Source organism: Somniosus microcephalus, chromosome 17 (genome assembly GCF_052327205.1).
Source record: "Somniosus microcephalus isolate GS21.2 chromosome 17, FLI_Smic_1.0, whole genome shotgun sequence".
NCBI lineage: Eukaryota > Metazoa > Chordata > Chondrichthyes > Squaliformes > Somniosidae > Somniosus > Somniosus microcephalus.
Window position 1 is genome coordinate 9,488,970 of NC_141003.1, and position 12,774 is coordinate 9,501,743.

A 12,774-nucleotide genomic window follows, 5' to 3' on the forward strand; every position below is an offset into this window, starting at 1 on the left:
CATCTACTATCTCTAGGGCCACTTCCTTAAGTACCCTGGGATGTAGACCATCAGGCCCTGGGGATTTATCGGCCTTCAGTCCCATCAATTTTCCTAACACCATTTCCCTACAAATACTGATTTCTTTCAGTTCCTCCCTTTCATCAGACCCTATGTTCCCCGGCATCTCTGGGAGGTTATTTGTGTCCTCCTTTGTGAAGACAGAACCAAAGTATGTATTTAGTTGGTCTGCCATTTCCTTGTTTCCCATTATAAAGTCCCCTAATTCTGACTGTAAGGGACCTACGCTTGACTTCACCAATCTTTTTCTCTTCGCATATCTATAAATGCTTTTACAGTCAGTTTTTATGTTCCCTGCTAGCTTACTCTCATATTCTATTTTCCCTTTCTTAATTAATCCCTTTGTCCTCCTTTGTTGACTCCTAAACTGCTCCCAATCCTCAGGATTATTGCTTTTTCTAGCCAATTTATATGTTCTCTCCTTGGATCTTATGCTATCCCTAATTTCCCTTGTTAGCCACGGTTGAGTCACCTTTTTTGTTTTATTTTTATGCCAAACTGGGATGAACAAATTCTGTAGCTCATCCATTCGGTCTTTGAATGTTTGCCATTGCCTATCCACCGTCAACCCTTTGAGTGCCATTCCCCAATCAATCCTACCCAACTCGCTCCTCAGACCATCGTAGTTTCCTTTATTTAATTTGAGGACCCTTGTCTCTGAGTCAACTACTTCATTCTCCATCTTAATGAAGAATTTGATCATATTATGATCGCTCTGACCCAAGGGGCCTCGTACAACAAGATTGCTAATTAATCCTTTCTCGTTACATAATACCCAGTCTAAGATGGCCTGATCTCTGGTTGGTTCCTCGACATATTGTTCCAGGAAACCATCCCGTAAACACTCCAGGAATTGTTACTAATTTGGTTGACCCATGATGACTGCTGTGCCCTTATTGCACGCTTCTTTAATTTCCCTTTTAATGCCATCCCCAACCTCCGCCTTACTGTTTGGCGGTCTATATACCACTCCCACTAATGTTTTTTTCCCCTTAGTATTTCTCAATTCAACCCATACAGATTCCACATCATCAGAGCTAATATCCTTCATTACAATAGTATTAATCCCTTCTTTAACCAGTAATGCTACCCCACCTCCCTTTCCTTTTTGCCTATCTTTCCTGAATATCGAATACCCCTGGATGTTGAGTTCCCGGTCTTGGCCATCCTTGAGCCACGTTTCCGTAATCCCAACCAAATCATATTCGTTTACCTCTATTTGCGCAGCCAATTCATCCACCTTATTACAAATGCTCCTCGCATTAAGACACAAAGCCTTCAGGCTTGTTTTTTTAACGCTCTTAGACCTATTAGAATTATTATTTACTGTGGCCACGTTTGATTTAAACCGTTGATTTCTCTGACTGCCACTTTTGTTTTTCTCCTTCCTATCTTTTGCTTTTATCCCTGTTTTCCTTTCCTCTGTCTCCCTGCTCAGGTTCCCAACCCCCTGCCATTTTAGTTTAAACCCCCCCGAACAGTGCTAGCAAACCTCCCCGCAAGGATATTTGTCCCGCTCTGGTTCAGGTGCAACCCGTCCGACTTGTACAAGTCCCACCTTCCCCAGAAGCAGGCCCAGTGATCCAGGAAACTAAAGCCCTCGCTCCTGCACCAACTCTTTAGCCACGCATTCATCTGCTCTATCCTCCTATTCCTATACTCACTAGCACGTGGCACCGGGAGTAATCCAGAGATTACAACCTTTGAGGTCCTACTCTTTAATCTGCTACCTAGCTCCCTAAATTCTTGCTGCAGGACCTCATCCCTCTTCCTACCTATGTCGTTGGTCCCAATGTGAACCACGACCTCTGCCTGATCACCCTCCCTCTTCAGAATGCCCTGCAGCCGTTCAGTAACATCCTTGACCCTGGCACCAGGGAGGCAACAAATCATCCTGGAGTCACGTCTATGGCCACAGAAACGACTATCTGTTCCCCTTACGATAGAATCCCCTACCACTATTGTTCTCCCACTCTTTTTCCTCCCTTCCTGAGCAGCAGAAGCACCCCTGGTGCCAGGAAGTTAGCTGCTGCTGCCTTCCCCTGGTGAGTCATCCCCCTCAACAGTATCCAAATTGGTATACCTGCTTGAAAGGGAGATGGCCACAGGGGTCCCCTGCACTACCTGCCTGCTTCTATTGCTCCGCCTGGTGGTCACCCATTTCCCTTCTGCCTGTGCAGCCCTACCCTGCGGCATGACCAACTCATCAAACGTGTAATCCACGACCCTCTCAGCATCGTGAATGCTCCACAACCCATCCATCCGCAGCTCCAGCGCCTCAATACGGCCCGTTAGTAGCTGCAGCTGGATGCATTTCTGGCACACGTGGTCGTCAGGGACACTGGCAGCGTCCCTGAATTCCCACATAGAGCAAGAGGAGCATAACATGGGGCTGGGCTCTCCTGGCATGACTTACCCCTTTAATTTATATAAATTAATTCAATACCACCAGTTAAAGATATACTCTAGGGCGCTTATTTACCAACTGTCTCCACTACACCACAGAGACCCAAGAAAATATAAACCGCAGAATTTAAGCTTGTAATGAAAAGGAGAAAGAAATACACACCAACCAATCACTTACCTGCTTCCTGGTGACGTCACACTTGGATTACTTTTTACCTCTCTCCCCTGCTGCTGAATTGGTCGGGCCTCGCTCCTCACTGCACTCCCAGGTCAGCCGCTGTGGTCGGGCCTCGCCTCGCTCCTCCTTTTAAAGTCGCCGCGCTACTCGTACCTCACGCAGGTCCGCTCTGGTCGGGCCTCGCTCCTCACTGCACTCCCAGGTCAGCCGCCCTTTCTCTTTCCTTTCAACAGGATCTCTGTTCTCTTCTACATTCAGCCTCACTTTTTATTCTCTCTTATCCTCTTCCTGCCACAGAAGAGGGATCTCTCTCATTTTCTACTCGCTCCCTCCTTTTCTTCAATTTCTCTCAACAGAGTCTCTCACTGTCTCGGCTGCTTTCATTCTCTATCCCCCTTCCCCAACGTTTCTGCCTATATTTGCCTTTGCCGATTCACGCCCCCAATACTGCGACAGGATCTCTCTCCCTCTCTCGGCAGTCTTTCTGTTTTCAAGCCAGAGCCTGTGGTCAGGGAAGTGGAACAGTGGGGAGCAGAGCCTTATGTTTGGAGTGACGAAAGAGCCATGAGTGGAGCCACAGCACTGGGGACAGGCCTGGCTTGGCTGCGAAAGGAGCTGAAGCACTCAGGATGGGTGAACCTGGGCCACGAGCAGAGATCGAGCTCTCTGGATGGACTCATCTGAGCTATGAACTGAGCCAGCGAATTGGAGAATACCACACGGGCCAGAGCACTCAGAGTGACACTCCTTCAAATTGTTTAATAAGATATAGACTTTCTGTACATTGTGGCCTAGAAATTCAGTATAGCCACTTTTGGGGCGCTAAAGTCGGGCGGCCGCTAAAGTTTGCGCCCGGCGCAAAGTCGCGCCCCCTTCGCCGATATTCAGTCACATTGCCCCAAGAGGTTGCTGCTGCGCTAAAACAGGCAATGCACGACTATCTTTAGGCGCTAAGCCGGCGGTGCTGAGCGATGCCCCCGAGGCCAGGCGCAGCGCCGGTGCGGCGAGTTCTTGATTGACGGCAGACACTCTGGCGCCGGTCAGCTCTTAAAGGGGGAGGGTCGATTTGTTTGCCTGCCATGCCCTGCACACTGCAGCCCTCAACCTAGGCCTGACCACTTCAGCTTCACCTGCACAACGCCCAGGGCTATGGAGAAGGCCAGGGAGAGAGTGCAGCGCTTCAGCGACGGTGACCTGAGGCTGCTGGTTGGCGGAGTGGAGTGCAGGCGCCATGTTCTGTTCCCAGAAGGTGGCAAGAGGCCGCTGCCCAGCGCCTACCTGAAAGCCTGGAGGGAGGTCTCCAACAGGGTGTCTTCCAACAGCGTGGTTGCCAGGACTCCTGTGCAATGCCGGAAGAAGTTCAACGACCTCACTCGGGTTGTCAGGGTGAGTACCCTTTCCAGTGTCCTCCTCACCCTTGCCTGTGCACCTCACTTTATGGGCAAAGGGACCTGAAAGCCCTAATGGCCAGCCCTCATCCAGCAGCTATGGGACTGGCATGAAAATCACTTGCACATTCAGCACTTTACACACTGTACAAGCTATTCGACCATGGGAGGCATTGCAGACAAGATCAGGGCTACACACTGTACAAGCTATTCGACCATGGGAGGCAGTGCAGACAAGATCAGGGCTACACACTGTACAAGCTATTCGACCATGGGAGGCAGTGCAGACAAGATCAGGGCTTCACACTGTACTTAGAGGCCGTCCTTTCTCTTGCAGGCCAAGGTGGCGCACAACCGGCGCAACCGAACTGAGACCGGGGGAGGCCGTCCTGACCTCAAAGAGCTCTCCGACCTCGACCAGCGTGTGGAGCGCATTATGGCAGGCCGGCTGATTGGCCCCGTCGCCAGTGGAGATGCCAACCCTGTTCTGGGCACCAATGGTAAGGGCATCACCTTTTGGACCTCTCTCGTTCCATTTGCGCATGAGATCAGCATCCTTTGCCACTGTCCAACCAATGCGGTGAATGGCAGCACTCATGCCTCCCTCGCTGCCACCCTGTCCTCACTCTAAAGCTACTCTTGTGCCTTCCTGCTTTCAGATGGTGAATCGCCAGGTGAGGAGGCGGGCCCTCAAGCTGCCACTGTCAGCGCTTCGGAATACGAGGAGGAGGAAGAGGAAGCCGGCCCATCAGTGCCACCCTCAGCCATGCCAGCCCATGGCGATGTAGGGGACACGTCTTCCCTGGAGGGGAGCCGGGGGGAAGGGTCGGAGGAGAGTGAAGCTCCGGGGCCCAGCGGCCTGCAGCAACGCGGGAGGGGTGGGGAAACTCGGCGGACTTCTCCCCAGAGGGTGAGTGCGGCCTCCAGTCCTGCGACGGTGAGCGCAGAGGAGGTGCGCCTCCTAGAGGAAATGGCCGTCCAGGCTGAGCGCAGGCACACTGAGCTCATGGCTGCAGTGGCAAGGATGCCTGACTCCATAGAGTCTCTGTCAAGGAGTGTGCAGCAATTCGGAGCAGCACAGGCCAGGAGTCTGCAACAATTCAGTGCAGCACAGGCCAGGAGTCTGGAACAATTCAGTGCAGCACAGGCCAGGAGTCTGCAGGACTTCGCGGCAGCACAGTCGGCTTCTAGCCAAGTGCTCAGTCGTGCCGTCCATTCACTGGCTGGTGTCATGCGGACACAGACCAGGGCCACACGGGCACTAACTGCTGCCACCCTCGCTGGATCAGCCAGGCATCGCCAGGGCACTCGCCGCGCAGCAGCAGCCCAGCAGTCTGTTCTTCAGCTGTTTGCTGCGCATGCTGCAGTGCTGGCCCGTGCGAGTGCCAATGTCTCAGGCGACCAGCGAGCACCTGCGATCTGCCAGGTTGCCACCATTCCTGCACGACACTGCCACTCCGCCATTGCAGCTGCCACGAGCCGCTGGACAGACTGCTGCCGCCCAGCCAGAGTTGGAGCAGTCAGCAGCCGGCCACTCCAAGGCCAGAGCTGGTGCAGGCCGACCCCCAAGGGCATCTGCCGCCTCGCCATCTGCCCCTCAGCAGCCTTCCCCCAGCCTTGCTGCAGCCACTGGGCTCCCATTGAGGAGGAGCTGCAGGGCGGGCAGGGGCCAGGCAAGGATGCGCAAGGCATCGCCCTCGCAGGGCAAAAAGTAGAGGTATGCACAAATGCCTGGTGCTTGTTGTAAGGCCGAGACTGGTGCAATTGTGTTTGTGTAAGGCCGAGACTGGTGTCTTTCTTTCTTTTTGTAAGGCCGAGACTGGTGTCTTTCTTTCTTTTTGTAAGGCCGAGACTGGTAGTTTTGTGTTTTTGGAGGGGGCTTCTCCACATGAGGATGTAATGTGGGAAGGGCAGAGGTTTGCAATAAATTATTGTTGTTAAATTGCAGTGTGCATGGTTTTTTTGTTAAGTCCTGGTTGCCCTGCTCGGCTGAGGGCTTGTGGAGCGGCTACATTCATCTGCTGACATTGGCACAAGCCATTCCCTGAGAGGGGGCCTAGAACCGACGTTGAATAAGCCGGTGACGGGCGGCCCTTGCACTTTGTGCCTCCCTCCTGTGCTGGTCCTCCTCCTCCTCTTCCTCCTTCTCCTCCTCCTGAGGTGGTCCTCCAATCTCTGGTGGCAGTGCCTGAGTCCTGCGGATAGCCAGGTTGTGCAGCATGCAGCAAATGACCACGAAATGGGAGACGAGCTCCGGCGAATACTGTAGGGCTCCACCGGAACGATCCAGACAGCGGAACCGTTGCTTCAGGACGCCGATTGTTTGTTCGATGATGTTCCTGGTCGCTTGATGGCTCTCGTTGTATCCCTCTTCAGCAGGGGTGCTGGGCGCACGGAGCGGGGTCATCAGCCAGGTACACAAAGGATAGCCTTTGTCCTCGATAAGCCATCCTCGTGGGTGAGGCTGTGCCTGGAACATGTCTGCCACAGAAGTCTGTCGCAGGATGAAGGCATCGTGGCTGCTGCCTGGAAAGCGGGCATTGACAGCTAGGATGAGCTGCCTGTGGTCACACACCAGCTGGACGTTCAGCGAATGGTAGCCCTTCCGGTTGCGGTAATCCTCGGCATTCTCCAGAAGTGCCCGCAAAGCCACATGCGTGCAGTCAATGACGCCCTGCACCATGGGGAAGCCCGCGAATGCTGCAAAGCCCATTGCACGCTGTTGCTGCTTGGCAAGGGCCATGGAGAAGGAGATGAACTGACGTCTCCTTTTGAAAAGGGCATTGGTCACCTGGCGGATGCAGCAATGCATGGCGAACTGGGAGATGTTGGCAATGTCCCCAGTAGCGGATTGGAAGGAGCCGGTGGCATAGAAGTTGAGAGCCACCGTCACCTTCACTTCCACCGACAGAGACGTCCTGCTCCTCAGCTGTGGCTGCAGATCACCGCCAAGCAGCTGGCAGATCTCTGTGACCACGTCCCTTCTGAATCGCAGCCTCCGAACACACTGCTCGTCAGACATGTTGAGATAGGAGAACTGCTGGCGGTATACCCTGGGTGGGTAAGGCCTCCTTTCCCGACGCCTGTTGCCCCCACTCCGTCTAGCCAGGGCTGCCACTCTCTCATGGCGTCTGTGAGCCCTTTGGATGTAATTGAGAAAGCCAGCGTTGACACCCATTGCAGCCCCCATAATATGCTGGCAAACAATGAGATGTCAATGAAGGCAAAGACTAGTGGAAAGCTGTGGCCTGAAGCCAGAAGTACCTGTCAGAGTGTTGGGCCAAAGCAGAAAGCTCTCTACCTTGGTCTCTCTCCAAAGATCCGTTTCTCAAGAAGGAGTGCTGCGAAATGGCAGCCTTTTATAGTGCAGGAGGAGTGCCCTTTAATTTGCGCCCCCCGCGCCCCGCATCGGCTGAGCACCGTTCCACTCTAACAGTCGCTAGGGGCGCCAGGCGCACAATGGGGCGTCGCCACTGAAGTTCCGGTTTGGGGCGCACAAAGGGCGTTGCACGAGGAAATGACGTCATGATCTGCGCGCGCAGCTGAGCGCGCGCGCAAAGACTTTGCGCCGCCGCTAAATCTCGAGTGAAGTTGGGGCGAGGCGCAGATCGCGCTGCGCCCGGGCGCTAGCCACCTAGCGCCCGACATCTACTCCTCCTAAGGCACTAACGGCTGGCGCAACCAACTGAATTTCTAGGCCTGTGTGTTTTCGTAAGCACATGTGACCTCAAAGTGCATATCTGTTACCTGCTCAATGTGTGCTTACCACCACATGAGATTCATGTATTTCTAGTATGTACATCTGTGTATATAGTGTCTGTAGCCATGATCTATGAGCTGAGAGGCAGAAGTCGGTATTCGCTGATTGGAATTGCAACTACCCCATGCGTTCCTTTAACAGTAGCAGGAGTAACTTGCGCTGGAGTTACTGAGGTGTCCTTGACTTTTGAAGATGTCCCTGGCAGCAGCTTGTAGAGGGCTTTATGCTGGGATGATGCTAAGATCTCTGTACTTGGTTGCTCCTGTGCTTCTGCTCTAATGCCACTAATGGAGGACTTCCCCTCAGGTTGCTCATTAATCTGCTGCTGTGGATCTGTGAGGTTCTGAAATCCCTTACTGATAGATGCTTATAATTATTCTGTGACAACACAAAACTTTGATTCTTGTCCATAAAAACAGGTAGGATTACAACGGAAACTGCCCTTCACTAAGTTTTAAAATGGAAGACAGGTGATGCGCAACAAATGACTTTTGTCCAGGAATTAATTAAGGATACTTTGATAAAGATATTTTGATAGCTCATGAATGCAGTGTGTTATCAGAGTAAAGTCTCACCCCCAGTTCCTGTCAGCTGTCAAAATAAACAAACTATTCCACCTAAAAGGCCAAGGGTAGCAGACACATGGGAACACCATCAACTCCAAGTTCCCACCAAGACATACACCATCCTGATTTGGAAATATATCGCCTGTCCTTCATTGTCGCTGGATCAAAATCCTGGAATCTCCTACCTTACAGGACTGTGGGAGTATCTTCACCACACAGACTGCAGCGGTTCAAGAAGATGGTCCACTACCACTACCAAGGGCAACTAGAGATCAGCAATAAATGCCAGCCTTGCTAGTTACATGCATATATGAAGAATGAAAAAAAACATTCTACATCAGCAAACTAGCAGCTACAACCTAATACCATCGTGTCACTTCTCTCAAGGTGTGAAGACTGTTAATTATAGCCAAATGATTTAAAAATAAATGGTTTTACGTTGAAGAAATTCTGCAGAATAAGTATTGCAGTTCTGGCTGCTAGCTTTCAGTTCAGGAATCTTCTTCTAGGCTTTGTGAAATCACACATGACATCTCATCCTGAAAGCCCAAGGACTGACCAGCTGGTTTTTTTCAAAGAATTGTTATGTTCCCATATTAAAAAAGATCCACTTTCTGGAAAGGACACATGAACCCCTTACAGACTGTTTCAGTTCTCACTTGGCATTTTGTGCTGCTCAGTATTTTGCTTCAATTATCATTTTAGTTGTAAATAAATTTGGGCCAGTAATTTAACATGAGTGGGTAAATAACTAGCTTCTGCACTTAAAAATGTCATTCTGGGATCGCACCAATAAAACTAATGGAGCCACAGTCAGACAACAAGGGTTTACAATCAATGAACCTTCTGATTTCCTCGCTAAGGTACTGTATTTATAAACTTTTCACAAAAAATAGTAACTAAATAGCTCATTAAGTGGTTAGGAAGGGTGAAGTTGATCATAAGTGCAGGTATGGGCCAGTTTCTGCCAGGAAGATTATTGAATTTATGACTGGAGGGAAGCTAGGTCCACCTACCACTTTGACAGGTGCTATCCATGACCAGAAATGGTGAACATTGTACTTATTTTTAACTGATGAAGATATACCTCAAGATCTTCAACTGAGACTGTAGTCAGGTGACCTGCTCCGAGGCCAATGCTACTTTATATCTGTTTATAAGGACACCAGCACAGGGTGAGTCTGCCTCCTGTGGGAAAGCACCTAACCTGCACTGAGTGCAAGCTTAGCTCAGTTGGCAGGGCTTTTGCTTCTGTGTCCGAAGGATGAAATTACACTAGAGACTTGAGCATATAATCTAGGCTTCAGTGCAGTACCTGCATCTTCAGAGATTTTTCAGTTGAGATATTAAACAGAGTCTACTTGCTCAGGTGAACGTAAAGGATCCCATGGCACTATTTGAAGGGTGCCCTTGTAGTCCTGGCAAACATTACACTGTCAAGATTATCTGGTCACTCATTTGCTATTTGTGAAACTTCCCTGTATGCAATTTGGCTGCTGCATTTGCCTACATTACAACAGTGACTACACGTCAAAAGTAATTTGAAATGTCATAAATTGCTTTATAAACGTAATTTATTTTTTTGCTCTTTCTTTCGCTCCTTCCCTCACTTTCTTTTTTCACTTTTATTGCTCTTTCACTCTTTCTCTATTTCTTTCCCCACAGTGACATGAGGTAGATATCAGGTTGTGTATTAATTACTAGTCTGAATCTGCCCTGTCACTCTTTTTTCCTTGTATTTACATAGAAATAGAACAGATTTTCTAGATAACAGTTAAACTGCATAAAGTCATTCAAAAATTTAAATATTTCCCTTTTACTTATAGGTTCAAATAAAGTTTGATCAATCAAGCACACTTATAACTGATAATTTGCTGGTAAGAAATGCAATCAGTGTTATTGAGGTAGAATTTGATTTTTCTTTGCTAGACCACAAATTTAATTTGCTCTTGGGATATGGGCAAAGCAATTTTTATTGTCTATCCCTAGTTACTCTGAGGGCCTTAAGAATCACCTATAGGGCAGGCCAGATAGGGGTGGCAGGTTCGCTTCACTAGTGAACCAGTTGGGTTTACATGATTTATTGAATTTCATTTTACAACTTGCTATGGCGGGATTTGGAATTTCCTATCTTTAGGTTGTTAGCCTTGTACCATAACCACTACACCACCCCAGGCTCATTGAATGAAAAGGACCATGTCAAGTAGACAATCTATCTTTTTCAATCATTTTATTTATAGCAGAGAGCCAACTGGATTATCCGTTTCCTTTGATCATTAGCTGGTTGGAACTATATACCAGAGCTCCACTTTCTGTGACCAGAACACAGTGTGAAGTGAGCAGCATATCTCTGGTCTTCCAGTCTGCATCACTCGCCACAGTTACCTGCCTCAAATCAGTACACTTAATGTAACAATACCTTAGCTATGGGAATTGACAATGTGTTTATATGATATTAAATGTAACTTGTTAATCAGTTGTGCCAATTTCATGCATTTGTCATTGCCAAATTAAGCTAATTAGGAAATAAACTTACTCTATAGCTCAGGTTCTGCAAATGGCTATTAATAGACAAGATTCCATGATATGACCATACTGTATTGGCCATGAATTATTCTAGACTTCTATCAAAACCTGGTAGTAGTAAAAATTTTGAAATGTTTTTGTTTATCTTACAGCTGTTGATATTCATTAGAAAACTAAATAGCCACTTTTGAGGTATTGATCCTCATGTTACATAGAATCCACAGGCCATTCGGCCCAACTGGTCTATGCCAGTGTTTATACTCCATCTGAGCCTCCTCCACTCTAATTACCTCTTCCCACCTTGCCCCTATATCCCTCTATTCCTTTGTCTCACATGTATACTAAAAAAGCAGTCCATATTCCTTGGCCTGGGGTGGATTACACATGGTTTTGTTATGCTGAATCATTTTATTTATTAATCCACAGGCAGTTGAGGAGCTACTCAAGACAACTTTGTCTCCAGTCTTATATACACTTTATGGACCTTACCTTGCAAATAAATTTGAACTTGGGCGGACCTATCTTGTCATCAAACTTGCTGAAACTATAAACCACATCCCAGAAAACACAATTTTTGACTGTTCAAACGCCAGTGAAACAGGTAATTTCTCAGTGTCAGTATATTTTATATATGCTTATTAACTATTACATAGAATTATTTATAATTTACAGCACAGAAACAGGCTATTCGGCCCAACAGGTCTATACCAGTAATTATGCTCCACATAAGCCTCCTCCCACTCTAATTACCTCATCTCACCCTGATTTAAATTTCATTCCAGCCAATGTTTAATTATGGACGCATGTCACCATGAGGTGCGATGGTCTGAAATGCAGCACTTTTGAAATGTGAAGCCTCAGAGGTCTCACTTTCAGATATGACACCTTCAAAAGATGTGATGTGACTGATTCGCACTGGATGTAAGACATTTAAATAGATAATATCATTTATGCGTCACTGGGTTCAAAACCAATTCATTTTTGCACTTTTAAAGAGCCATTTCTAGCCTCCAGCTCTATAAACCCTGCCACCTCCGGCTTCCATCTGAGCCCTTACTGACTCCTGAGCTCTGGAAACGGGGCTGGTGCAGCTGTGTCTCGGGTGCAGCAGTATTTGGGAACCAAGGACTATATTTTAATGGCTCCAAGGCGGCCGGGAAACCCGGGAGAACGGGTTTCCCCGCAGGCCTTGCCGACATTAATGGCAGGGCCTGATTTGAATGGGAAGCCTCTGTTTCCCACCTGCAGCCAGCCAGATTGAGAGGCTGAAATAAAAACAGAAAATGCTGGAAATTTAGGTCAGGCAGCATCTGTGGAAAGAGAAACAGAGTTAACGTTTCAGGTCAAGTACCTTGTCAGAACTGAGTTCTCACCTCTTCGAGACCCATCTTTTGTTTCTTTACTTATCATATTACCATCTACTTTTGCCTTGCACCATTATTCTTTTTGTCATTTAATCTCTCCTGCCTTCCACCCTATCACAGACCTTCCCTTTTGTTCTTTCCTCCCATTCCCCCCACTTTCCCTGCCTCTGTACTTGCTTAAAAACCTGTTACATCTCTAACTTTTTCCAATTCTGATGAAAGATCGACATGAAACGTTAACTCTGTTTCCCTCTCCACAGATGCTGCCTGAGCGGCTGAGTATTTCCAGCATTTTCTGTTTTAGTTTCAGATTTCCAGCATCCGCAGTATTTTGCTTTTGTTTCAGATTGCGAGACTGGCTGGCTGCGGGTGGGTAGGCCTGCAGCACTAGGTCGAGGAGGATGGGGAGGGATTGAGTGGGGGCTGGGGGGGGATGGTGGCCTGGAGAAGCAAGGGGTGGGGGGTCGTCAGTTGAAAATCACAGTCCGGGAGATGACCAGAGAAGCACGGGGTGGGCCGGGACCAG

The 12,774-nt window shown here is 48.6% G+C and overlaps 1 protein-coding gene across 4 annotated transcripts in view; it reads left to right on the plus strand.

Moving 5' to 3' along the window:
- cfap54 (cilia and flagella associated 54) overlaps nucleotides 1-12,774 on the plus strand; it is an 859,633-nt gene that overhangs the window by 592,393 nt on the left and 254,466 nt on the right. For all 4 annotated transcript variants that reach the window (XM_086009903.1, XM_086009902.1, XM_086009901.1 and 1 more), the window contains 2 exons: nucleotides 10,185-10,235; nucleotides 11,311-11,485. In XM_086009903.1, the coding sequence (XP_085866029.1) occupies nucleotides 10,185-10,235; nucleotides 11,311-11,485 (226 nt within the window). The remainder of the gene's footprint in view (nucleotides 1-10,184; nucleotides 10,236-11,310; nucleotides 11,486-12,774) is intronic.